Source organism: Bombina bombina, chromosome 5 (assembly GCF_027579735.1).
Source record: "Bombina bombina isolate aBomBom1 chromosome 5, aBomBom1.pri, whole genome shotgun sequence".
Lineage (NCBI taxonomy): Eukaryota > Metazoa > Chordata > Amphibia > Anura > Bombinatoridae > Bombina > Bombina bombina.
Window position 1 is genome coordinate 599,716,824 of NC_069503.1, and position 26,981 is coordinate 599,743,804.

The following is a 26,981-nucleotide window of genomic DNA, read 5'->3' on the forward strand; positions in this document are numbered from 1 at the left end:
TGTGGGTTAAACAGAGATACCTAGGTAGGCATCTGGAGCACTACATGGCAGGAAATAGTGCTGCCATCTAGTGCTCTTGCAAATAACATTCTTGCAAAACTGTTGCCATATAGTGCTCCAAAAATTGGCCGGCTTCTAAGCATGTGCCCCTTTCAACTAAAGTTACCAAGAGAACGAAACAAATTGCTAATAGAAGTAACATCAATCATGCAACCAATGATTGCGTGCAGTATTGCTGTGCTAAATGTGGAGTCTGCACTTCTACTTTTAACAAGAATTGGAATGCTTACATTTTTCTTAAAGTGAATGTCAAGTTTGATGAATCAGTGCCCGGTTTTTAAAAACCCTATTAAAAACAGGGGCACTTTCATTCATCAAATTTTACATTTCACTTGTTTTGTTAAAATACTTACCTTTTAATCTTGAAAGCCAATCCAGTGCTTCCCCCGCCCATCGCAAGCCTCTTCATATGTCAAAAATGACTAATCCGACTTCCTCCAATCACGGCGTTGCCTCAAGCAAATAATTCCCCTGGGGGGGGAAGCCATGATTGGAGGATGCCGTATTCATCATTGCTGACGTATGAAGTGATGAGCGACAGGAGGGGGAATCTCTGGAGTGGCTTTCAAGTTTAAAAGGGAAGTATTTTAACAAAACAAGTGAAATGTAAAGTTTGGTGAATGAAAGTGCCCCTGTTTTTAATAGGGTTTTTAAAAACAGGGCACTGATTCATCAAACTTGACATTCACTTTAAATGGACAGTTTACCCAAAAACCTTCTCTCCTTTAATTTGTTCCCAATGATACGTTTTACCTGCTGGAGTGTATTAAATAGTTCCTTAGCCTTTGTATTGGCATTTGAAATAGCTGATTTGGCCTGTAGTATCTCTACCTATACTGAAAGTTTCTGTACCTAGGTATAGGCTATTGAGAGACTATGTAAACAAAGCCAGCAGGAGAAATTACACTCACAGTGGGAGGTGGATATGATCTGTCAGCAAGCCAATCCTATTTTAATAGGATGTGGTTTCAAAGAGCAAATGCAGCTATTTATTTTGCGAAAAGAAGCGTAAATGAACAATTTCTCATACATTGTTATACACTGCAGCTGGTATGGGGAACACATTTAGAGAAAAACTATTTTACAGTGAACTGTCCTTTTAATTTGCAAGAAAAATATAAAAATTAAATAACGAGAGTGTATTGTAATAATTTTTTACTGCAGATAAACATTTTATTGTACAGCCTCAGTATTGAATGTCCCTTTAAAATTGCCCTGTACCTCTTTAGCTGCCTCACTGTTCTGGATTGAAGCTTGGTTATGTAAAGCAAGAACCTGCATGCATTCTCAGGGCAGCTGCGTATGTGGGTTTTAGGGGTGATAATAAATAATGGCCCCTGCTAGAGTATAAAATACAATGTGTCTTACACTGATCATGCATTTAGTAAGTGACTAGCAGCCTGCATGTGTTAGATTAACCGTCCCTGATACCTTTAAATCCTTTCTTAGATTGACTGTAAAAGGTTAAAATCTAACATTTGTGGATTACAGAAAAAACAAAAAAGAGACCAGTTAAAATAGAAAGAAAACTCTTGTAAGGGTCAAATAAGGAATAAAAGGGTTTTGGTGTAGGGGTCAAATAAGGAATAGAAAGTGTTTTGGTGTACAGTCAACTAAGGAATAGAAAGGGATTTGATGTAGAGGTCAAAAATACGGAATAGAAAGGGATTTGGTGTAGGGGTCAAATAATTAATAGAAAAAGATTTGGTGTAGGAATCAATATGGATTCTGATGAAAGAGAGAACCAGGGCTACAGGTATAGTCTTTAGGGGATATTTTGCCCTTTATTGTTGTTCCTTTTCTACAGTGGATTATTTCATTTTTGTGCTGCCCTAGGCATTGGGAAATCGGCTGCCTAATCCAACCCTAAAAATTTTAGTTTGTCACAAACTGAGGGCATATGAAAGGGCTTGAACCCCAATTATACAACCAGGGATCATTGACTAGTAAAAAAAATTCAAATGAAAGACTTGGAGAGCATAGGAGAGGGAAGTTACCATGCTATAGATTTATGTTTAAATTATTTTTATTAGAAGCAAGAACAAAAAATCCGGATGTACAGTAGAGTGAAAAAAAAAAGAAAAATACAAAAGATTGAGCATTACAAAATTTAAAAGGCAGTGTACATCAATCTGCTAGAGCTCCTATATAATCAATGGTATTACATTATCTTGAGCCCATCATAATTCTGAGAGTCTTTCTCTTTACTGTCCTTCTGTTGCATAGGAAACAGTCTCAATACATTTGGCATAAGGATATCTCTTCCACTAGTACATCTCAGACAAAACATTTGTATAACTCATACATAAGGATTTTTTTTTTAATAACGTTATTATACCTAAAAAAAACCCAAGAAAACAATCGGATGCCGAGAAATAGTTAGATTGTTACACACTCTTCCAGTTTCTATTCAACTTATAATTGGACTCTGTAGTTGCCCTTGCTAACCAATATTGTTAATTGGGGTAGTCAATGCCATTTCTAAGATTCCAGTAGAACCAAATCTCATCATTTGTTTCTTTAGTACCTAAGGTCCAAGATGCAGATTCGTACATACTATAGATGTGCTGAATTTTATTTTCAACTTCCTGCCATGATGGTGTGCCTATTTTCCAGTATTTAGCTATATTTATTCGTACTACCGTGCAAAGTATCTTGATGAAGGTGTTTATTGGTTTGTTAAATCTTTGAATTTTTTGGTGTAGTAGTGCCTGTGCTGCTTCAAGGTGGACCTGCTCGTCCAGAAGGTAACTAATCATACGTGAAAGTGAGTGCCATATGTCTCTAACCCCTGGGCAGTCCCACATCATGTGTCGGTATGTCCCCACTGCTCCACATCCCCTATAGCACAATCTGGAGCTAGTCTTTGACATGTGTGAAGTTCTAAGGGGCGTTAAGTACCATCTAAAAATCGTCTTCATGGTGTTTTCCCTTAGATCTGCACTAAGTAGTCCCCTGGTGGCTATAGCAAATATTTCATCCCAGGTGTCTAAGTCCAAGGTCACCTCCAAGTCAGTTTCCCAATTGTGTATTAAAGAGGTTTTGGTTTTGTGTGTCAGTTTTTGTATGTCAAGATATAGTCTGGAGATAGCTTGTTTTGGTCTAGTTTGTGAGTCACATAGCCCCTCCAGTACTGTTCTGTTGTTTGGTTTTGCCAGTTTGAGAAAAGTTTGTAGTGAGGATGAGATTTGGAGGTATAGGTACCAATGTAATTCTAAGGGGGCCACCCTTTCCCTAAGTTGGGTATATGTCATTATTTTGCTCTGTACCAATAAGTCCGCTACTCGGTATAGCCCTTTATTTTCCCATTTATTAATCTCCCTTCGTGAATCCTCCTGAAGTAAATATCTAATGGGTTGTGTTAATGACCTTACTGGGCATAAACCCTGCTTATGAGATAGTTCTGACCACAGGTGGTGAGTGTTTTCGTTTGCCTTAGAGTACCAGGGGTTTGTCTTTCGTATAGTGCTGTAGTGTTCCCAGAGAACTGCGTCTGGTTTGTCCCACTTTTCCATGTCTGACTCCAATTGAACCCACATTGCTTCTTGTTTGGATCTAAGTATTAGTGCATCCTGAGCTAGCCTCGCCGCCTTGTAGTAGTCTATCAAATTTGGTACACCCAGTCCGCCTAAATTTTTGTGTTTAGTCATGATTTTCCCTGCTATTCTGGCCGATTTTTTCCCCCGAATAAATGTCAAAATTTCCGATTGGATTTTGTCTATATCTGAATATATAACTCGTATGGGGAGAGCTCTGAATAAATACAGTAGTCGTGGCAGAATGGTCATTTTCACCGCTGACATCCTCCCCACCCAGGAAAAGTGGTGTCGTCTCCAGTTTTGAAGGTCTTGTCTTATTGATTTATATAACGGGAGATAGTTAATTTTATATAGCTGTTGGATGTGGGATGTCAAGTATATACCTAGGTATTTTAAGGGGTGTTTCGCCTCTTTGAGGTCAAAGTTGATCTCTAATAATTTCTTTGTGTGTGGGGGGAGCTCTATCGGTAACAACTCACACTTGTCTAGGTTTATTCTATATCCCGAAATCACTGAGAATGTGTTAAGCACCTCATACAAGTTGGGGAGAGACAGCATAGGTTTTATCAAAGTGAGTAGGACATCATCCGCAAAGAGAGTCAGCTTGTATTCGAGTTTACCTATCTTGACTCCTGTAATGTCTGGGTGGGCTCTTATCTGGGCTGCTAGCGGTTCTATGCAGATCACAAACAATAGGGGCGACAGCGGGCAGCCTTGCCTTGTTCCGTTTAGTATTGGAATTAGGTTAGACTTATATCCGTTGGTGGACACCCGAGCCGACGGGCTGGTATAAATGGCTTTTATGGCATCAACAAAGGGGCCTGTAAAATTCATGTGTGATAAGGTCGCCATCATGAATTCCCAGTCCACTCTGTCGAACGCCTTCTCCGCATCCAGCGAGAGGAGCAGAGAAGGCGTCCTTGTATCGCTCAGATGTTGTATGATGTTAATTAGTCGTCTAATATTGTCGGGGGCCTCCCTATCTTTTATGAAACCCACCTGATCTCGATGGATCAGCCTGGGTAGAATCTGTGCTAACCTGTTGGCCAAAATTTTAGTGAAGATCTTCAGATCTTGGTTGATCAATGAAATAGGGCGGTAGCTGGCGCATTTTTTGGGGTCTTTGCCTGGTTTGGGTATTACTATAATTTTTGCCTGTAGTAATTCGGGGGGTATCGGGTGTCCGTCCATAATATAGTTGCAAAATTTAGTTAAGTGTGGGACCAGAATGTTCTTAAATAATTTATAATATTCCCCAGGGAACCCGTCAGGCCCAGCTGCTTTTCCTGGTTTTAGTCCTTTGATTGCAAGAATTATTTCTAGTTTTGTTATAGGGTCATTCAATATTTTTTGGTCTTCTTCTGTCAGTTTCTCTAATGGAGATGTATCCAAAAACTCCCCCCTCAGTCCCCTCACCTCTGAACTGTGTGTCACTTTTTTACCGTCATATAAGTCTGTGTAAAATTCCCCAAAAGCATCTGCTATTTCCTGGGGGTGGGAGGTAATAGTGCCATCTTTTTTCCCTATAAGCGGGATATTGGCTGCTTTAAATTTTTCTCTAATCTTATGTGCCAGGAATTTATCCGGCTTATTTGCGTAAATAAAGTATTGTGATTTCAATCTCATTATAGCTCTGTTGGCTTGCGAATTTAAGATTTTGGCCAACGAATCTCTCTTGTTCTGTAATGCTTTCAGTGTGGAGGGGCTATCCTATGCTGTCTCTCCAAATGTGCAATTTCATCGTGTGCCTGTCGCATTTCTCTCTGTGTTTGTTTGTTATGCAAAGTTTTCCCTTGAATAAGTAGGCCTCTAATTACTGATTTGTGGGCCACCCATACATAAAGTGGATTGTCCGTGGTGTCTGTGTTTATATCCCAGTAGTTTGTGAGATTTTGTAAAGTCGAGGTATATATTTGTGGGTTTTTATGTAGTGTGGAGTCATAAGTCCACGATTTCAGTCTGTTTGGGTCGGATGTTCCCGTCAGCTTGAGCTCCACCAGAGAGTGGTCTGACCACACACATGGGATGATAGAGGTGGTAATCAGATTGGGTTGCAGTATCTGGCTCGTGTATATATAATCAAGCCTTGAGTATATATTATGCGCCGCTGAGTAGAAGGTGGGGTCGTTTGAGGTCCCATTTAACGTGGTCCATGTGTCAATCAGGGAGTGTGTGCTAAGTGATGAAGATATGCTTTTAATTATACTATTGCGTCTCTGTTGTTTATTTGTCATTGGGGTAGCTTTCTGGGCGCTCTGCGGTGTCATGGAAATATTAAAGTCACCTGCTAGGATTACTCTGGTCTGTGACCATTGCGTCAGAAGTAACGATAGATTTTCAAAAAATAGGTGTTGTTGTTCGTTGGGAGCATACACATTACACAAAATAGTGTCTATGTTGTCTATCTGACCTTTTAGAATTAGGTATCTCCCTTCTACATCGGCTATCGTGGATTCATGGACAAAATTAATCGAGGAGTGAATTAGTATTGAGACCCCCCTTTTTTTTGTGTCTATCGTCGCATGGAAGTGTGTAGGGAAAGCTTTAGTCCAGTGATAAGGCAACTGTGGTGTGACAAAGTGAGTCTCCTGCATGAATACTATCTTTGCTTTAAGTGTAGAATATTGCTTGAAGGCCACTCTTCTTTTGGTATCTGTATTTAAGCCCCTCACGTTGTGGGAGATAATGGTTAGTTCACCTGTCATGTGTGGTGCGGGTGTGGGGGTCTCGCTTACCTTGGTTCAGAGTGTTTCTCGTGGGTGTGTGACTCACCGTAGGTCTGGCATGATCTAGCAATGTTTTCTTATCTGAAGGCCTATGTGCCTGTATTAATGAGAGTCTACTATTCTCGGCATCCTTAAATACAAAAAATAATAATAAGTAACAATAAAACCACAAAACAGTCATTATTTTCTCCTCTTCAGGAAAAGAATAGAGATGAAAAGAAGACAAAGAGAGAAAAGGAGTTCAGCAAAGAGAAGGGCGAGAAAAGAAAATAAACTAACAAACAAATATATGGTGCAAACAGCTACAGAGATGTCACCACGGCAACACCATGCCAAACGATTTTCAGATTCTGGTCTTCAGGCAATATAATCAGTCTATACATGTACACTTTAAATAATTCAGCTATGCAGTGTTGCAGGGACATAGCTGTAGTTTAGCGACTCATAGTCCAGTTTTCCAATCTGTACGTGATCTTCCGGTTCAATCTGGTGACTTCTGAGTCTTCTGTTTTTTTCTATTCGATTTGGTCCACTGTGATGTAGCACATTGGGCTATTGGTTTCGGTGACTTGGGAGGAGGGGGGGCAGGTAGTGTCATCGGTGTGTCTAGTCCCAGTATTTGGCAAACTTCAGGGATATCCGTGGGTTCTTTGAGGGTGATTGTTTTGCCCTCCTTGTTGATATATAGTGCAAAGGGGAATCCCCATTTGTATGGGATTTGGTTTTTCCTTAATAGCTGTGTTAACGGTCTAAGGGAGCCCCTACGTTGAAGGGTGCGTATGCTAAGGTCCTGATAAAATTGTATAATATTCCCCTGGAATTTGAATGTAGGGTTCTTTCGTGCGGCTTGCAAGATCTTATCTTTATCTTGGAATAGCGCCATCTTTACAATTATGTCTCTTGGGGGTAGTCCCTCCTTGGGTTTGGGTTTGAGAGCCCTATGTGCCCTTTCAATCCCCATGTTGAAGTCGTCCGTCCCTGCCGTCACTTGGTGGAAAAGTAGCGCTACATAGGAGAGGAGATCTTTATTAAGGATAGTCTCAGGTACACCCTTCAGTCTTATATTGTTTCTCCTACTCCTATTTTCCAAGTCATCGATTTTTTCCTGAATATCAATAATTTCTTGATGGTGGGTAGCTGCAGACTGAGTTATGTTGGTGATGTCTTCAGTCAGGTTGTCAGTGTGTTCCTCTAGGGAATCTATCCGTCCCCCAAGCTCTGCAATTTCAGATTTAATCTCAGAGAGACTATTAGTCATTGCGGTGTGCATACTGTCCATCTTATTCCATAGTTTCTCAAAGTTTGTGGCAATGTCTTGCTTGGAAACTAAGTTTCTCAGATCTGCCTTAGTGACTGGAGTTGGATCTATCATAGTGTCTGTAGGGTCTATCTCTGACCTCTCTTGCTCCCTGATATCTGGCTCCAGTTCTGTAGATGAGTTGGAGGTTAATGCTGCTTTGAAAAAAGTGCTGACAGGGGTTGATTTAGAAATGTTATCTCCTTTCACTAGTCTCCTGGAGGACATTATGAGAGGAGTATGTGTTGTTGCTACTTGTCGTTTCTCTCTTTTGTGTCTTAAACTTTCTTACTGAGGATTAGGATCAGCTTGTTTTCTATCTCAGTGAGAGGTATTTGCCTGCCAGCTCCCTCTCGCATGTGTGTTGCATCAGCCTTTGTGTGTTGGTTTAGGGGTTAATTCGTTTTTCTGTGTCCTCAGTATCTGTTTAGTACACTTAGCTGAATCTGACTCAGAGGATCCCCTTTGCTGCCCCTTTTTTCTTTTGCTCCCTGTGTTCGATTTCTGTACTTAGGTATTGATTTCTCCCATATCTGAGGGTGTGTGTTAATTAGGAAGCGTAGGTTTACTGTATGAGGTCAGTTTGGCTTAGGCCGCAAACTATCCCTTGGGCCCTCAATAGTTATATATCCCCTTCAAAATTTCAGTATATCCAGCATAATCTGCCGCCTACCGTACTTGATGCAGCCCTTCTCCTCACCTCCGGTCACCAGATCTGGACTCTGCTTAGCCCGTTGTGGGTCCCACAGCACGCATGGGGCTCCGGCTCCTCATACCTCCGCCGCCATCTTGCCTCCTCTCATCTAGTGGCGCAGTTTCTGAGAGCCGCGAAACCGCAGCTTCTACCCTGTTCACGGGTATATGGTGGAGGCTGTGCGAGGTGCACCGTTAATACCGCCTCTGTCTTGTGAGTCTAGCGGGTCCGGGTCCCATGGGAAACCCCTTGCTGGTTCAGTGCGGTCCGTCGCTTTGGAGGTGTTTACCAGACTCTTATTGCTTTCGGTCCCCCAATCGCCTGCAGCTATTTTAGGGGTCAGTGAGGGTCCCTACATGGTTTAGCACTATTTTGGCCCCAATTTAGGACTTGATTGCTTGTTTTTGGCTAGTGTGCTCAGCGGAGCTCTGCAGTTATGCAGCCATTTCCTAGCTCGGTCAGGCCACGCCCCCACCATGCTATAGATTTAACCCCCCCAAAAAGAAATCTTACTGCCCCAAGCACATGCCTAGCTGGTATGAACAAAACTAAACTATGCCAAAGCAAGTTGGAGTAGCCTACTCCAACTGACTACTCCAACTTGCTTTGACATATATTGATTTTATGCTCTTGAGAAAGGCTTGTTTTGCCAAAACGCGTTGAGCTATATTTTAATAAAATCTGAAGCTGCATCTGAAGATACCCTTGTGATGGTTTTAATAAAAGGTTGATTTAAAACTGAAATCCTGTAAGTATAGCCTGTTTGTGCGCCTACCATTTTATTTGAAACGTGCTACACCATTGTGAGCTTTTTATTTTGGAGGTGAAAGAAGGCAGGTTTCACAGAGGAAAAGAGCAGCTTGCATCTCCTGCTGGTATGGTTGTTAGCTGTCCTCCACAAAATAATAGGCATTAACTGTTAAGCTATAGATCAGATTGCAGGCCTGAAGCTCCTGTCAGTGATATGCTCACCTGGTACCAGTGTTCCCTCTAAGGACAGTTTTGTGTGCAGCCCAGCAGTGAAACAGTTAATTAGAGCAATTAGCAAACACTACACGATGCAGACTGCAAGGTGTGGTTACTTTATTAACTGTTTCAATGCTGGGCCGCACACAAAACTGGCCTTAGGGGGAACATTGCCTGGTACCTAAATTTAGATCCCATTGCCTGCTGACCCTGCTCATTATGTCCAAATCAGACCACTTCCCTTGTACCTTCTTTGAGCTATCTGTCCATATGAGACCTCCAATCAGACCCCATTTGCTGCAGCCGTTGACAGTTATATGCCCATATTTGACCCCCAGATCCCAGATTAGACCCAATCTGTTTAATGTCCATTGTTTTCATTAATTTTCCTGAACAGACAGTTAAAGTACTGGAGTGTCCTGTTAAATGCTAAGCACCTGGTAACCCTACTGGTTCACCTAGGCCAAAATATGTCCCTTTGCTATGCACTGTTACGAAGTCTGAATTCATGAAAGAGAGGGTTAAACAACTCTACCTGTTTACAGGGTCGGCTCCAGAACAAATGAAATGGGGGGCATTTTTTTTTCCCGAGGGGGCACGCATTTACAAAGCATGTATGAGAGAGTCAAAATAAGAGCAGACCTACACATTCTGCAGGAGCCAATAAACTTGAGACCCCCAGTTCAATAGCTCCTTAAAAACAATTCACCCCTTAATCACCATGATCCAAAACCCTTAAACTCATTCTCAAATCTCAATAATATCCCCTAAACAGCCATGCACCCCAAACCCCCCAATTAACCCCTTTGTTTGCAATAGCAGTGAGGATACTAGGTTTTCAGGTGCTGGTAATTTTGTAGATTAGATTTAGCTATACCTGTTTCGCACTAACTAACGGATATCAGGTTACTAAATACAACCTATGTACTGTGAATCTATAATAAGAATATGATTGTATCATATAAATATAAGTCTATAAATGGCTACCTGTTTCTATCGACACCTCAAAAGTGCACTGTGATCTTAGGCCTGACCTAAGATCACAGTGCACTTTTGAGGCATCGATAGAAGCCGGTAGCAATTTATAGACTTATATTTATATGATACAATCATATTCTTATCATGTTTAAGAAAACGAGTAACTCACGATAGTTAGGTTAAATTAATAGACTTCCAATTCCAAATAAGAGGTTAAGACATGGAGCTCCTTGCAGATGTGTGATGCGACCTCACAGTTCGGCAGCTAACTCCGCCCCCAGCATGCAGCATTAAATAAAAATTATTTTATTTATTATTTTTAACGCGTATGATCATATCAATATTTTTTGAGGGGGCACAGCATTCTATTTGGGTGGGCATTGCCCCCCAATGCCCCCCCCTTGGAGCCGACCCTGCCTGTTTACTTAATTGCTCTGTTGCAAATTATCCCTTTTTATTAATTTTTTTTCAAATTTTGTTTGCTATTTGTTTTATAAATGAACAACATTACAATGCCAAGTGTTGTATTTCAATCAGTGGAGAAAGAGAATTGCTAAATCAGTATAGTGTTTGTATTTATTATGAGTTACAGTCGCAAAGAGGATGGCACTTAGTCTTATGCTAGTATCTTTTCAAAGTTTTCCCACCATGCAACAAAAATATTTACATATATTCATGGGAAATGTATTTGTAAACAAATGATCTCCATCAGAATTAAAAAAACAATAACTTTTAGTTTAATATATATATATTTTTTTTCTTTTAAACTAAAAAAAAGTACATTTCTTTAATACTAGGCTTTCTTTGGCAAAATAAAAAAAATCAGTTCTTATTCTCTTTCTTGTGACATTTTCAAAGGCAGCGAATACAAGGACAGATTGTGTCTCTTATAGTCAAATTTACTGTGCGGTTCACCATCTGTATATATCCCTTGATTATAAATGTCATCATTGACATTGGCAGTGTCCTGTATTCTGAAGAGAATATTATTTCACAGTATTTTTTACACAATGATTCATATCATCTGACAATAAATGTGACATGTAAGGAGACTATGTAAATTTGTGTAGGTATGTGTGCCTGCACTTGTGTGTGTGTGTGTATATTTGTGTGTGTGTATGTACGTGTGTGCATGTGAGAGTACATGTGTGACTACTTGCATGTGTGTTTATGTGTGCATGTGTGTGTGAACAGTAGGACTAGGAAAGTAATTTCTAATCTTCACAATAAATATATCATCTTGTGCTGGATGTTTAATCTTGAGGGTTAACTATTAACTAATTTTTGCACTTTCTTTAAATAAAAAGAAAGTAAATTTATTAATAGGAAAAAAATATTTTTAGCAAAGTAGTATTTGTTTAATAAAGTGATGGTAAACTTTAACTAATCAAATGCCCTTTATGTTATCTTTGCCATTTAAAAAAGTACAGGTAGCCCTCAGTTTACGCCAGGGTTAGGTTCCAGAAGGAATGGTTGTAAATCGAAACCATTGTAAATTGAAACCAAGTTTATAATGTAAGTCAATGGGAAGTGAGGGAGATAGGTTCCAGGCCCCTCTCAAAATTGTCATAAGTAACACCTAATACATTATTTTTAAAGCTTTGAAATGAAGACTTTAAATGCTAAACAGCATTATAAACCTAATAAAATAATCATACAACACAGAATATATAATTAAACTAAGATAAATGAACAAAAACATTTGCTAAACAGCATTATAAACCTAATAAACTAATCACACAACACAAACTTCACTTGCATTTTTCTGCAAACAGTTCTTTCTATGCATTCCAATCTGGACTGATTTATAGACAGGAAGATCTTGTTCCTTTGAAATCTGCTCGATAGCTCAGGTCTGGTTACACTGATTAATTTCAGCTTGCTTGGCTTTGCTGCAACACAAGTGGACAGCTCCACCTACTGGCTATTTTAATAAATGCACTGCTTTTCAATAGCAGTCACATGACTGGAAAAAAAGGTTGTTATTCTGAAACGGTGTAAATTGAACCGTTGTAAAACGAGGGCCACCTGTATATGTATACCTCTTTTCTTTTTTTAATCCATCCGTGAAAAGGGTTAAATTTGTGCCCACAGTAATGTTTCTATTACAATGTTATGCCAACCCACTGGGATGAACCCTTTTTATGACAATTCCAATGAACATCCAATCGGTGTGTGTGTCATATGACATTCTTGAAGTCCAGCCCTTTGAAAGCCCTTAGGAAGCCTATGTAGAGAATGTGTGGGACTGCTTCGCAGGCCCATCGTTTCAGGCTTGCTTTAAATTAATTAAGAAGCTGTGGTCATAAAACCACTGCTCCTTAACCTCTCAGCCACCTAAAATGTGGCGGATTGAATTTATCCAGATCCAATTCGATTAGGATGAATGAAAGCCCCCTACTAGCATTTAGCTATGTCCAGCGGACGCGATTCACTATAGAGAATCATGTTTGCGCGACATTTAATAAATTAAGCCCTATGTCTCAGCCAAGCAAAAAGAGGAAATGAAGGGGGACGGAGGATCAGAAGATACCAAGTAGGATTATAAAGCTTTTATTATAAAATATAGATACTTTTAAAAAATTATTATTCGGATTTGCTTGTACTCTAATATATTTTTAATTGCAACATTCTTAAAGTCTGAAATTTATCATCACTATAACTATATAAAAAGGTTTTATTTTCTACGGCCATATGGAGATATGCAAGTATAATGATAGAATTGTAATGCATATTTGTGAAGTGTGAAGGGACATGATTCAGATAGAGCATGCAATTTTAAATAACTTTACAATTTATTTATATTATCTAATTTGTTTCATTATCTCTCTATCCTTTGTTGAAAGTATAAATAGGTAGGCTCAGAAGCTGCTGATTGGTGGCTGCACATAAGCCTTTTGTCACTGACTTTCAGCTGACTCCCAATACTGCATTGCTGCTCCTTCAACAAATGATACCAAGAGAATGAAACCAATTAGATAATAGAAGGAAATTGGAAAGTTGTTTAAAATTGTATATTCTATCTAAATAATGAGAAGAAGAAAAATTGGGTTCAATGTCCCTTTAATGTTTTCATTTTAGAATAGTTATGGAGAAGATATGTCAAGCTCTGCTACAGACGTTTTTTTGCATGCCCATGGGTAAAAATAATTTAATAATTTAATTTAACTAATAAAAGATAGTTGTAATTGTATTTATACAAAGACTGTAAGTAACAAATAAATATTGAAGTTAGGGGTCATCCAGTAGGCAAGTTATAGAATGTTATTTAACTCATTTAGATTGTAATTTAGAATGATGTAGGTAAAACAGATTAATGGGATAGTAAAGACCTTGTAATTACAAGATGTCTGTTGTCTTGCTATAGAATAGTGTATCAGTCAAGTCTAAACAACTTTTTTGGAACCAATTAATAACTTGTTTGTTGCAATTATTTATCAATAGCCAAACTCCACCCACCTGGGCTTCTTTTGGAGCCAATCTGGGTTTGAGTCCGCAGCTGTTAAGGCTAGCCACGTTTATTATATTCGTATACAGTGCATTGTTTTGCAGTTCTTACCTGTTAAAGCCAATTATGGAAAGATACACTATGTTGCAAGGTTGGCATTGAGAGGTCAGCAGGGTGCATTTTCAGTTCTGAGAATTAAAAAATCCACTATTTTCAGAGCTACATTACATGAAAAGGGAGCAAAATAAATAAACAAAGTATATGAAATGTTGTTTTGCTGCTCATAACTATTTTAATTCAAATTTTAAGGTATTTATTGTTCCTTTAACTAAGTTTGTGGGGATCCATTTTGAAAGTCATTTTAAATCCATAATAGCAATTTTAGTTTGTATTCAATGTCTGGGATGGACATCTAATGTTGGTATTTTTCCAACAAAAATGGCAGTCCTAAAAGTGATCTGTAACATAATGTATAAAGTTAGGACACTGGTTGTAATATTACAGTCACATTATTTTAATGCTGTCTAGTGTAGCAAATCAAGTGGTTACCTCAGTGTTGATCACAAACTGAAGTGTAGTAGATTCAGGAGTAATTTGAGGACGCTTCTTTATAGAAAGTGTGATTGATTCATGGAATACACATTCACAAGAGGTTGTAATGACAAACACTGCGAGGAACTTGAAGAATGCCTAGGATAAGCATAAGGAGCTATTTGTAAACAATTTAATACACTCCATTAGGTAAAATGATTCACTGGGAGCACATTAAAGGGGTGAAAAAAATGCACAGTGCACTGTCCCTTTAATAACCAGCCGCAGTTGTTCAAATTCAGTAACGGCAGAAATGTCTGTGTAAACTTAGCATTCATTCCTAGAAAGAGATAATTAGAGTCCTATTCTCTGATTGTCATTGATTTTGATATGCTGGAATGAATTAAATGCAATGAATGTATCACTGTGATTTCGTCTGTAATACCTTATCACCTTAGGAAGAGGGTCGGGTATTCTAGTGCTATGGCTCCTGTCTGCGGTGTACCACTGAAATCATCAAGGTCAGGAGGCGTCATGCTTCATAAGAGCCAGACCAAACTATCGACCACAATTGCAGCTTTTCACTTTCAAATGCCTTTGATCTATTATTCTGTTGAATTATTCCACCACAATTACATGCATTGGTTTTATTTCTCAGCTACTAAAAACTGCTCTTCCCTTCTGTAAGGAATCGCTTACATCTGTGTTATGCGCAGCCCTGTGACACAGGTGTGTGAGATGTGTAGTGTTATAAGGCATGTGCATTCATTCATTTGTGAAACAAATACCAAATATGGCTTCAGGCGCCTGCATTTAGCTATTTTTGGATTGTGCAACACACAAAGTGTAAATCCAGATCTAATGTAACTCTATCTGAATGTTTCATTCATCTAATTGATTTTTAAGCCCTGGACTGCTGGTAATACATACAAAGCAGTGATTTTTATTCTGTTAGGCAATAACACTTTTTCCCTTGGTTGCTCTGTTAGGCAGTAATACTTTCCCTTGGTTGCCAGTAACACAAATATCATAGTTATTTGATACCCCTTTTCTGAGTGTAACACTCACACATGTTGATGTGATTAATCTACTATTGGCTTCCAGTAACAAACACACAAAACATTGCTTTTATTCCAGGTGACTACCAATGATTCAACCCCTCTTGGCTGACAATAACAGACAAGACAGTTTTTTTTTTGTTATCCTCTTTGGCTGATCAGTAATTTAACTTTATATCAATAACACACATGTAAACTAGCTATTAAAACTAATGTGTTGTTAGTAATATAAAAAAACATTTATATCCATTTTGTTCTAATAATAAAGCTACATTTTAACCCCCCCCCCTTTGTATCAACAGCAGTACATAAAACTAGTTGTGCCAATATTACATAGAGTATTTATTATCCACAGAAGTAATTTTCTGCTTGTACCAGAACGTACCTACTTTTCTCTTTTCTTTCTAGTACCTCAATTAACACTGCACATGCACAACATTGTTGTGAGTGATCAGTGTCATTTATTTCTGGTGCCATATTTGTAAAAGAACAAGACATAAGTAATTTAAGTAACCAGTTTTTGTTATTTTACTGGACAACTGATTGAATTACTGGACTGTCCAGCTGAATACTGAACACCTGACAACCCTAACTGCACATCCTTCTCTGCTTTGTATTTGGAGAATTGTAGCCCTGTTTGCCTGGAATCACAGGCAGAAATACAACATCTCCTACAATGCATGTTTAGTTCCTTACAGAATGCTGAGAGGAGTCACCCAGAAGCCATAGAGAAGTCAGATGACACCACTCTAATGTCCCACTCTGAACTATAAACAAATAAAGAAACCCCCATCTGGTTGAAGTATAAAATGGACCTTTATTTCATAATGCCACAGGGTGCAACAAGAAACAAGCAATGTTTTGGGCTCAGTACTAGCCCTTAATCATGCTTGATGATGTGACATTATGAAATAAAGGTCCATTTTATACTTCATGTAGCTGAAAGTTTCTTTGTCAGGTGTTGATGGGCTTGGTAAACCTTCTCTGTGATCTGCAATTTTCTATTGCTGTCTCCTAATCAAGATTTGCACCAGTCTGAACTATACTATCAGGATCATTACTACTATAAATAGGCATTTACAAGTTTATAATTTGCAGTTAACTTCATCATCATCATTAGTTATACACAACATTGCAAAAAGTTAAATATTCTACTTCTCTAAATTTGTAAACATTAGTCTTCATTTTAAAAATGTTTAACATTTTCCCAAACAATATCAGCATGTCAATATTTACAACTAGATTATTTAAAGCAACATTTTAGTCACTGAGAAAAAAAGAAGCACTGACTAAAAAAGATATTGTAATATTTTGTAATATATTTGTTTAAAAATATTGAAAAGTAATTATATGTTATCAATTTATATATAAAGTTGACCTCTTGCCCTCTTGTTCCTGTATTATTCTTGACACTATATCCCCCAGACAATCAGCAGTTTCCATACAACTTAGAGCTACAACCATGTCAGGCATATACACCTTAAGGACATGTCCCTCATCCAATTAGTAGACCTTGTATCTCTTTTGCAATTGTCAACCCCATTGTCGTGTGTGTATTAGAACACACTGGTTGTCCCTTTCATATATACAAATAAAAATTGTTTCATCCAAAAATTAGTTTTGGAATTTGCCCAATGTTTGGTTCCACCAAATTCCATTCATGTGGGCCTTTGTTTCAGTGGAAAATTCCTTTTAAATTTGTTACTGTTTTTCATGAACACCTTATGATTTTAGATTTTGAGGGGTTAACTTTTTCTCTGTGTTAATTATTTAGTTTCTCTTGAAAATAGTTTCTAAGTTTTACTTGAGCAAACTTAATTACATATACCCAGAGACCTGGTGCATCCAGTCAGTCTATGAAGCAAAGATGTCAACGCAGAGTGACAAAAAACAGTGTCCCTATCAAGACACAAATTAGAGTTGAGAAAACTAGGATATCTTAAGGCATGTTTGATTCAGCTTTATGTTACAGGGTGACCAAATATAAAACACATGTCATGTTTGGTACCAAAATAATCTGTATGATGTTACAATGGGATTGCGTATAAGGGTATATGTACTAGATATACATAACTTAAATAATAAGTTATCCTTTAACTTCAGCCAGGGTTTGCAATATGATTTATGGCATACCATTAAAAAGGGGTCGTCACTTCCCTTACCCATTAACAGTTTTTGAACTGAATAAAGAAACAGTATACAATTTGCAGCTGCAAAGCTGTTATGAGAAAGGGAAAATTGACAACAATGTTTGTGTGGAGGGATTAAAAATTAACTTTTATTAGAAAAACACACAATTAAAATAGGAAGGTGAACATTAAAAACCATTCTTAGGTACCTGCAGTCGTAATAGCAAGATTGGTAAGCACAGTAAATTACCTAGTATGATAGGCGCATAAAGTATGTACTAAGCATAAGTCTATATATATATATTTATATATATATATATATAATAGCTCAGCTTCACAAACCCCTTAATATGAAAAAGCTGTCCAGGCGAAACATGTTGGGGAAGCTAGGGTACTGGTGAGCTCCTGGGTTTTAGTTTGCCTAAGGCTACCGAACTACAATGCAGTATATTTACTAAGTTAAGTTACCTTAGTGAGTGACCTTCAATAATTAGCATAACATTTACCTAGCCATCACTGCATTGCTGCAATACAGCTACTGTGATGATTCTGTATTCTATTTAATTGGCTTTAATGCTTGCCGCAATATACAGCAGCTACAATTGATGCTGCACTACTTTAGATGAAGTATTATTGAAATATAATTTGATGAGAATCTGTAATAGTTGAGTATGTGACGACTGTTGTTAAGTAAGCCACTTTAACAATCTCACGATTTACCATATTCTCCCAAACTATGTTCACATCTATGCTATGAACCACCCTTGAGTTTAAAGGGACATTAAATCCAAAATGTGTCTTTCATGATTCAGACAGATAATACAATTTTAAACAACATTCCAATTTACTTCTATTATCTAATTTGCTTCTTTCTTTAGATATCCTTTGTTGCAGAAATAGCAGTGCACATGGGTCAGCCAATCACACGAGGCATCTGTGCAGCCACCAATCAGCAGCTACTGAGCCTCTCTAGATATGCTTTTCAGGAAAGAATATCAAGAGAATTAAGCAAATTAGATAATAGAAGTAAATTAGAAAGTTGTTTAAAATTGTATTCTCTATCTGAATCATGAAAGAAAAAATTTGGGTTTAATGTCCCTTTAACTCACAGTGATTCACAGTGATCAATATACACAGAAGGCCTTACTAGCCGACTTTAAGTGAGGTTTATATGCACATATAGAGGGGTTTATGTGTAGCTGAGCTATTATATATATATATATATATATATATATATATATATATATAAGCTTATGCTCAGTACATACTTTATGCGCAATGCAAAGTGTGCTAATAACAAAAACGGCTGCTTTGCTTTATTGTTACCACATGTATGCACAAATGCACAGGCACTGTTTGCTGGGTTTGATCTGTGTACAGTGCACACAGCGTTCTTATCAATCATTGCCTGTATTAGCTCCAAAATCAGCACAGTGTGCATGCACTTGGTATTTAAAACCATACTGCTGAGATTTTTTTAAAGGGATAGGAAACCCCAAAAATTGTATTTTATGATTGAGATAGAACATACAATTTTAAACAACTTTCAATTGTACTTTTATTATAAAATATGCTTCATTCTCTTGTTATCATTTTGCTGAAGGAACAGCATTGAACTACTTGCAGCTAGCTAGAAACATCTTGTTAGCCAATCACAAGAGACAAATGTATGCAGACACCAATCACCACCTAGCTCCCACTAGTGTAGGATATGTGCATATTCATTTTCAAGAATGGATACCAAGAGAACAAAGCACATTTGAAAATAGAAGTAATTTTAAAAGTGTCTTAAAAGTGCATACTCTATCTGATTCTTGCAAGTTTAATTTTGACTTTGCTATCACTTTAATGACCCTTTAAAATGGTCAGAGTACTTGTTTTTATGCTTTTTTTGTTGTTTTTGGAAGTGGTTTTAATAAAGCTATTGGGATAAAGATTTTATAAAGGTCTGTGCACATAGAAATATACAATAGCTCTTTATTTAGCAATTATTGTACAGCTAGCATCAACATATTTGCTAGCCATGTTTCAACCTACACTGAAGGTAAGATATATGTTAACAATCTATGGTTGACTTCTGACATGACAGATATAATTTAATCATTTAATAATTAAAGGGAAACTAAACCCAATTTTTTCTTTCATGATTCAGATATAGCGTGCCATTTTAAGCAACTTTATAAATTACTCCTATTATCAGTTTTTCTTCATTCTCTTTCTATCTTTATTTAAAAAGCAGGAATGTGATGCATAGGAGCCGGCCCATTTTTGGTTGAGAACCTGGGTTATGCTTGCTTATTGGTGGGTAAATGTAAGTTTCCAATATGCAAGCACTATCCATGGTGCTGAACCTAAAATGTAAGATTTACATTCCTGCTTTTAAAATAAAGATAGCAAGAGAACAAAGAAAAATTAATATTAGGAGTAAATTAGAAAGTTGCTTAAAATTTCATGCTCTATCTGAATCATGAAAGAAAAAAAATTGGGTTCAGTGTCCCTTTAATCATGCCTACTTTTTACTTGGGTGATGGCACTATTGGCCTTTAAAATATAATGATTTTAAATATAAATTATCTTGGTTGATTTTGGAAATCTAAATAAGGTATTCCCACTATACAAACAAAAACCTCAAAAATGTTACTATGTTAGATCCCAGTATTTAATAAAAAGCAAATAAACATGTATAGGTACATTTCTGTATTAGGTACATTGATTTCACTAATATACCACTGTCTTATGTAGAGTACATGGGTGATTTCATTGACTGTACCACATATATGAGAGTAAGATGAGCTATTCCTTATTATAGTTGAGCTGCACTGCAATGCAGATAAAGTAGCTGCATACAACGCTGTCCTGTCACACTGTGAACAAGTCTGAAAACAACTAAGCTTTTCATATTTCCTTGGTAATGCACAGAATTGCTGACACATCACTCTACTGCTTTGTCTCCAGAGACCGGAAAGATAGACCAAGAGATCCATTCGTATAACACTCCTGGCTTCAGTGGCTGCCTGTCCCGAGTGCAGTTTAATCTCATCGCTCCCCTCAAGGCAGCTCTAAGACCGAACAACAACTCTCAAGTTTACATCCAAGGGGAACTTGTAGAATCCAACTGCGGTGCCTCTCCACGTACCATCCCCTCAATGACTTCCAACTCTGATCCCTGGCATCTAAATTCAGGTAAGCACTGTCTCACTTGATAGTGTGCACTGCTGTTGTAACATGCATTATTATTTATTATTTGTATTATTAGTATTAATATTTATTTATAAAGCACCAGGATTTTCACCTGTACTAGGACAGAAGATGTGTGATCATAGTATTGTTTATACAAAAATAAATATGCATGTGATAAAGTTTATTTGAATTTCTAAATGAAAGGAATTTAAAGGCCATTTTATTTCAGACAATTTTTTTCAGACATTTTTAAGCAGACAATAAATTAATGCAATTTAAAACTTTTGGTTTGGATATGGGAAAATATCTGTACATAATTTATAGTGGAATGTAAAGCATTACTAGACTTTTTCTGTTACATCAGGAACTGTACCTGCATGATGACAGAAACATGATAGTACTTAATCAAAGGACACTTTTCCGGTTTGCAATGTTAGCAAAAACCAAAGTATCAAGTTAGCACTTTAGATTGTGTTTAGCTTAAAGAGAGAGTGTTTTCTTTGACATACTTGAAATTATTTTTATTTACATTTTATTTTATTGATGTAGCTGTAATCATGTTAATTTTACCTAACACAAATTTAAAAACATTGGGCTAGATTACAAATGGAGCGCTAATTTATCAAGTGACCGTAAATGGGCAAATTTGCCCGTTTACAGACGTGCAATAAATAACCAGCTATTATAAGTGGCTGGTTAATGCTACCGCAAGCTCACGGTAGCAATTAGCTTTCCGAAAATGAACCACATATCAAATCTTTGGTTCATTTTCAAAATATTCCCTAATTGCCCCCAAAATAAAGAATATTTAATTTTTTTGTAAAAAAAAAAAAAAAAATTTAGCTTTTTTGTAATTGAAAAAAAACTGCACAAAGCAGTTTTTAAGGGTTAAAGTTGGTGTGTGTGGGGTGTTAGAAAAGAAATCACTGAAAAGTGCCTTTATATTGCGGTATATGGGGAACTATGTTGCTTATATACATATATATTTATGTGTTAATATGTTAATATACACATATTAACACATAAATATATATGTATATATTCATATACATATATATTTATACTTTGCTGCCCATCACTGAGTGATGTCTTACGGCATGAGAACGAGGCTCCCATTGGAGCCTATGGATGCATGCTCTCATGAGCGCAATGCTTCCTTGCAATGCAAACGCGAGGATGCGTTCGCATTGCGCTCAACATGTAATACCAGCGCACATTTGCATGTGCTGGTATTACTGAATGGAGTGCAAATATTGCTTTCACGAAAGCAATCTTTTGCACTCCACTTGTAATCTAGCCCATTATGGGAAAAATGTATCATGATTGCTCGCGGACAAGTTAGCAAGTAGAGAAACTGTCCACCTGCAAATGGTGCATGTAATGCAGAATTGCATTGCAAAATTTCACATTGCAGAAGACCTTTGTACAGTGCCGCCCCCTGCACTCTCACAACCAATTGTGAGAGAGCAGGGCATGTCAATCACCCAGAACAAGCGAGTTTCAGGGTGACTAATCTCGCCACCTATATCAGTTTCTGCTTCTTAAAGGTCTGGCTCTGAATAGCCCCAATATCTGTGAATGCAGCTTAATAAATTGCATTACTTATACCCCTGCAGATGCATGCCAGTATAAATTATGTGATCTGTATGTTTTTTGTTGCAATAAATAAATAACCTTTCTTATTTATTTTAAGTAAGAGCATCATATGTGCATAGGCAGCATTCACTAGCCTGTTTCCCATTCAAGAGTGAAAGCGCATTGCTGGTTACCCCTTTCTGAAGTTTAAACACACAGGGGTTCATCAAATTCTAGTATTTCATAATTATCGATGAGTCACTTTTAATTATTGTTTTTGTGAAAAATGGTACTATAGTTAATATGTGCCAGTCCCGTTTTTTTCTGATCACAATTCAAACTCTTGATACTTAACAACACATTTAGGGCTAGATTAAGAGTGAGCGGTAATTACCGCTCCTGCTCGCACACTAACTGCTCGATTTCTGCTCTCTTGGCGCATCGAGTACCACGCGTATCACAAGTTAAAAGTGTATATATATTTTTGACTCCCAGAAGTAAGAATTTCATGACCGTGTTAACGTACTCTCCCATAGACTACGATGGAGAGAAGTATCAAGTTAGCACTTTAGATTGTGTTTAGCTTAAAGAGAGAATATTCTCTTTGACATACTTGAAATTATTTTTAGTTACATTTTATTTTGTTGATGTATCTCAAATCATGTTAATTTTACCTAACACAAATTTAAAAACATTGGGCTAGATTACAAATGGAGCGCTAATTTATCAAGTGACCGTAGATGGGCAAATCTGTAGACGTGCAATAAATAACCAGCTATTATAAGTGGCTGGTTAATGCTACCGCAAGCTCACGGTAGCAATTAGCTTTCCGAAAATTAACCAAATATCAGATCTTTGTTTTTTTCTGATCACAATTCAAACTCTTGATACTTAACATCACATTTAGGGCACACTAACTCTGCTCGACTTCTGCTATCTGGGCGCGTCGGGTACCACGCGTATTACAAGTTAAAAGTGTATATATATTTTTGACTCCCAGAAGTAAGAATTTCATGACCGTGTTAACGTACTCTCCCATAGACTACAATGGAGAGAAGTATCAAGTTAGCACTTTAGATTGTGTTTAGCTTAAAGAGAGAGTATTTTCTTTGACATACTTGAAATTGGAGAGAAAAAAGTGGAAAAACCTAACACCCATACTCGCCCATATAGCCTTAAACCCACTAAAATAAAAAACAAAACAAAAAAACCACCAATCTAAAAGCAACCGCCCGCATATTTGCCTCTTGTCAGTGGCTCCCCCACTTTGTTGAGCTAGCTCCCAGCAGTGCATTATTTGAAACTGAGCCTACCTTTGAACAAGTATACAAAGCAAATTTGAAAGTTGTTTAAAATTGCATGCTCTCTCTGAATCATGAAAGTTTAATTTTAACTGTAATGTTCCTTTAATATTGGGATCAGTAAAGATACAGGCCCTGTGGTGTAATCACCATTATGTTTGCTCTTAATCCTGTGCATTAGTTTTTTGGATTATGGAATTTGGAGATTAACAACGCAGATAAGGATTTCAAGCTTTAGGGGTATTAATGGCAAAAGCATTTTATGATTGTGATCACTGAAAAAACCACACAGTATTGCCCGAGGTTCAGAAATGGTTATCTACTGAAAACAAAATTGTGATCAATGTCAAAATGCATCACTTAAATGTCCCTTTAAAACTGTGCAATAAATTCACGGACCTTGCATCACTTTGACTGTAGAAAATAAAAATGCAATTTTAGCAATAATACCTTTTTTATATTTTTTTATTAAAGTGGCATAAAACGTAATCTTGACTACAGTCAGTTATGCAAAAAAATTCTCTAAGCAGAAATGTTTTTATTCAATGCTATTATTGTTTTAGTGATATATTTTACTGTTTGCAGAGCATATGTACATATGCCCCATGAACAAACGTTTAAACATCCAGCTTGCTGAAAGCGCAGAGTAGGATGTATTCATTATTTTTACACGCCCCCACCAACTCTCTGAGCTGGCACTGTGTTTAAATGCAGATGAACAGAGCACATGTACATAAATTCCCTGCACAGTAAAAGCTATCACTGAAACAGCTATATGTTTTACTAAAAGCATTTTTGCTAATAATTGTGTATAGTCAAAATCAATATTAATTTGTGTGCATTTCAGATTTATGACTTTTTAATCCTGTCTTCCGATTCAATCTGCCTTTTGTTCTGGATACAGCCAATCAAGAAAAAGATCGGCCAAGCCCCATAGCCCATGGGATCTCTGATTGGCTGCATGTTGCAGAGCGCCTTCAAATGCTGCAGGCAATTATTGGATGATCCCCATGATGAAAGAAGGGGCTTGTCAGCCTGTATTTTTTCCCCCCAGTATTTGCATAATGTTAACTGGGTTTTAAAGGGGACAGTTAGTAAAATAAAAGAAAACTAAGAAATAGTCACAGATTTTTCTAATAACATCACCTACTATCAAAATAACATAACTCAGCTTTTGCTGTTCAGTTACAGATATCAAGGATTAAAATGATTGATTTAGTAAAGTTGTCATATTAACCTAATCAATCCTCTTCACATATTCTAAAATTATTATCAGCCCTCACAGAGATAGGATGTGTTCAGTAGCACTCTGTACAAAACATTAAACAAGCTTTCTAAAATCTAAACATACGGCACTACATAGTAACATCTAAAGCAGGATAGTAATAGTGAAATAATAATAATGATTTTTGCATCCATATATTAAAAAGTTTAAAAAATATAGGAATTAAAGAGACATTCTATAGCAAAAATGACATGTTCTGAATCAGACATTACTGAGCTGAGCTTAGTATGTGTTTAACCCAGGAGAAGGGGTTAAATATATAGGTAGAGTCCTACTAGGAAGCAACAAGCTTGACAACTCCCTAGCAGAACGCAGACAGCCAATCAGAAGTAACAGTTGCACATCAGCAGCTATTATCGTAACCTTCTCAAGACAAGTAACAGAAGCAGCCAAGGTCAACTCTATCATAGGGGGCACAAATCATATTCTGGCTACTTTCAGGGCCAGACTTGGACCAAATATATTCCTAGGCATTTTAAGGCAGTGCAGCCCACTCCTTCCCCCTTTTGTTATTTAATCATACGCCAAACCTGACAAGTATAATGTGCTAGTTTGATTTACAAAAACATTTAAAGTTTAATACATCCTTCTATCACTATATTTCTTTCATGTAATTAGCAAGAGTCCATGAGCTAGTGACGTATGGGATATACATTCCTACCAGGAGGGGGCAAAGTTTCCCAAACCTCAAAATGCCTATAAATACACCCCTCACCACACCCACAAATCAGTTTTACAAACTTTGCCTCCCATGGAGGTGGTGAAGTAAGTTTGTGCTAGATTCTTTGTTGATATGCGCTTCCCAGCAGGCTGGAGCCCGGTTTTCCTCTCAGCGTGCAGTGAATGTCAGAGGGATGTGAAGAGAGTATTGCCTATTTGAATACAATGGTCTTCCTCTAGGGGACCTTTTTCATAGGTTCTCTGTTATTGGTCGTAGAGATTTCTTCTCCTACCTCCCTTTTCAGATCGACGATATACTCTTATATACCATTACCTCTACTGATTCTCGTTTCAGTACTGGTTTGGCTATCTGCTATATGTAGATGAGTGTCTTAGGGTAAGTAAGTCTTATTTTATTTATAACACTCTAAGCTATGGTTGGGCACTTTATATGTAAAGTTCTAAATATATGTGTTTAAACTTATATTTGCCATGATTCAGGATAATCAGTATTCCTTCCTTCAGACAGTCAGTTTCATTATTTGGGATAATGCATATGAATAAATAATTTTTTTCTTACCTTAAAAATTTTCAATTGACTTTTTTCCTTGCGGGCTGTTAGGCTCGCGGGGGCAGAAAATGCTTCAATTTATTGCGTCATTCTTGGCATGAACTTTTTTGGTGCAAAATTCTGTCATTTCCGGCGCCATAGTTGACGCCGGACGTTTGTTCGTGATTGCGTCATATTTTTTTGACGTATGTGTGTTACAGACGTTTTTTGCGCCAAAAAATGTGGGCGTCGTTTTTGACGTCAGAGGATGTGGCGTCATACTTGGCGCCAAAAAATATGGGCGTTGTATTTGGCGCCAATAATGTGGGCATCATACTTGGCGCCAAAAAATGTGGGCGTAATTCTGGTCTCCACCTTTTTTTCACATTATTTAAGTCTCACTTTTTCATTGCTTCTGATTGCTAGAGGCTTGTTTATTTTGCATCTTTTCCCATTCCTGAAACTGTCATTTAAGGAATTTGATAATTTTGCTTTATATGTTGTTTTTTCTATTACATATTGCAAGATGTCACAACCTGACCCTGGATCAGAATCTACTTCTGGAAAGATGATGCCTGATGCTGGTTCTACCAAAGTTAAGTGCATTTGTTGTAAACTTTTGGTAACTGTTCCTCCGGCTGTAGTTTGTGTTAGTTGTCATGATAAACTTTCTAACGCAGATAGTTTTTCCTTCAACATCTAATGTTCAGGATGTCCCTGTTAATGTAAAAGAATTTGTTTCTAATTCTATTAGAAAGGCTCTGTCTGTTATTCCTCCTTCCAGTAAACGTAAAAGGTCTTTTAAAACTTCTCATATTTCAGATGAATTTTTAAGTGACCGCCATCATTCTGACTTATCTGTTTCTGATGAGGATCTATCTGGTTCAGAAGATTCTGCTTCAAATATTGACACTGATAAATCTTCATATTTATTTAAGATGGAGTTTATTCGTTCTTTACTTAAAGAAGTGTTGATTGCATTAGATATGGAGGAGTCTAGTCCT

At 37.3% G+C, this 26,981-nt stretch overlaps 1 protein-coding gene across 1 annotated transcript in view; it reads left to right on the top strand.

The window, feature by feature from the left end:
* CNTNAP2 (contactin associated protein 2) overlaps positions 1–26,981 on the top strand; it is a 2,991,056-nt gene that overhangs the window by 2,909,350 nt on the left and 54,725 nt on the right. The window contains exon 23 of the mRNA XM_053715812.1: positions 20,382–20,609. Coding sequence (XP_053571787.1) covers positions 20,382–20,609 — 228 coding nt within the window. The remainder of the gene's footprint in view (positions 1–20,381; positions 20,610–26,981) is intronic.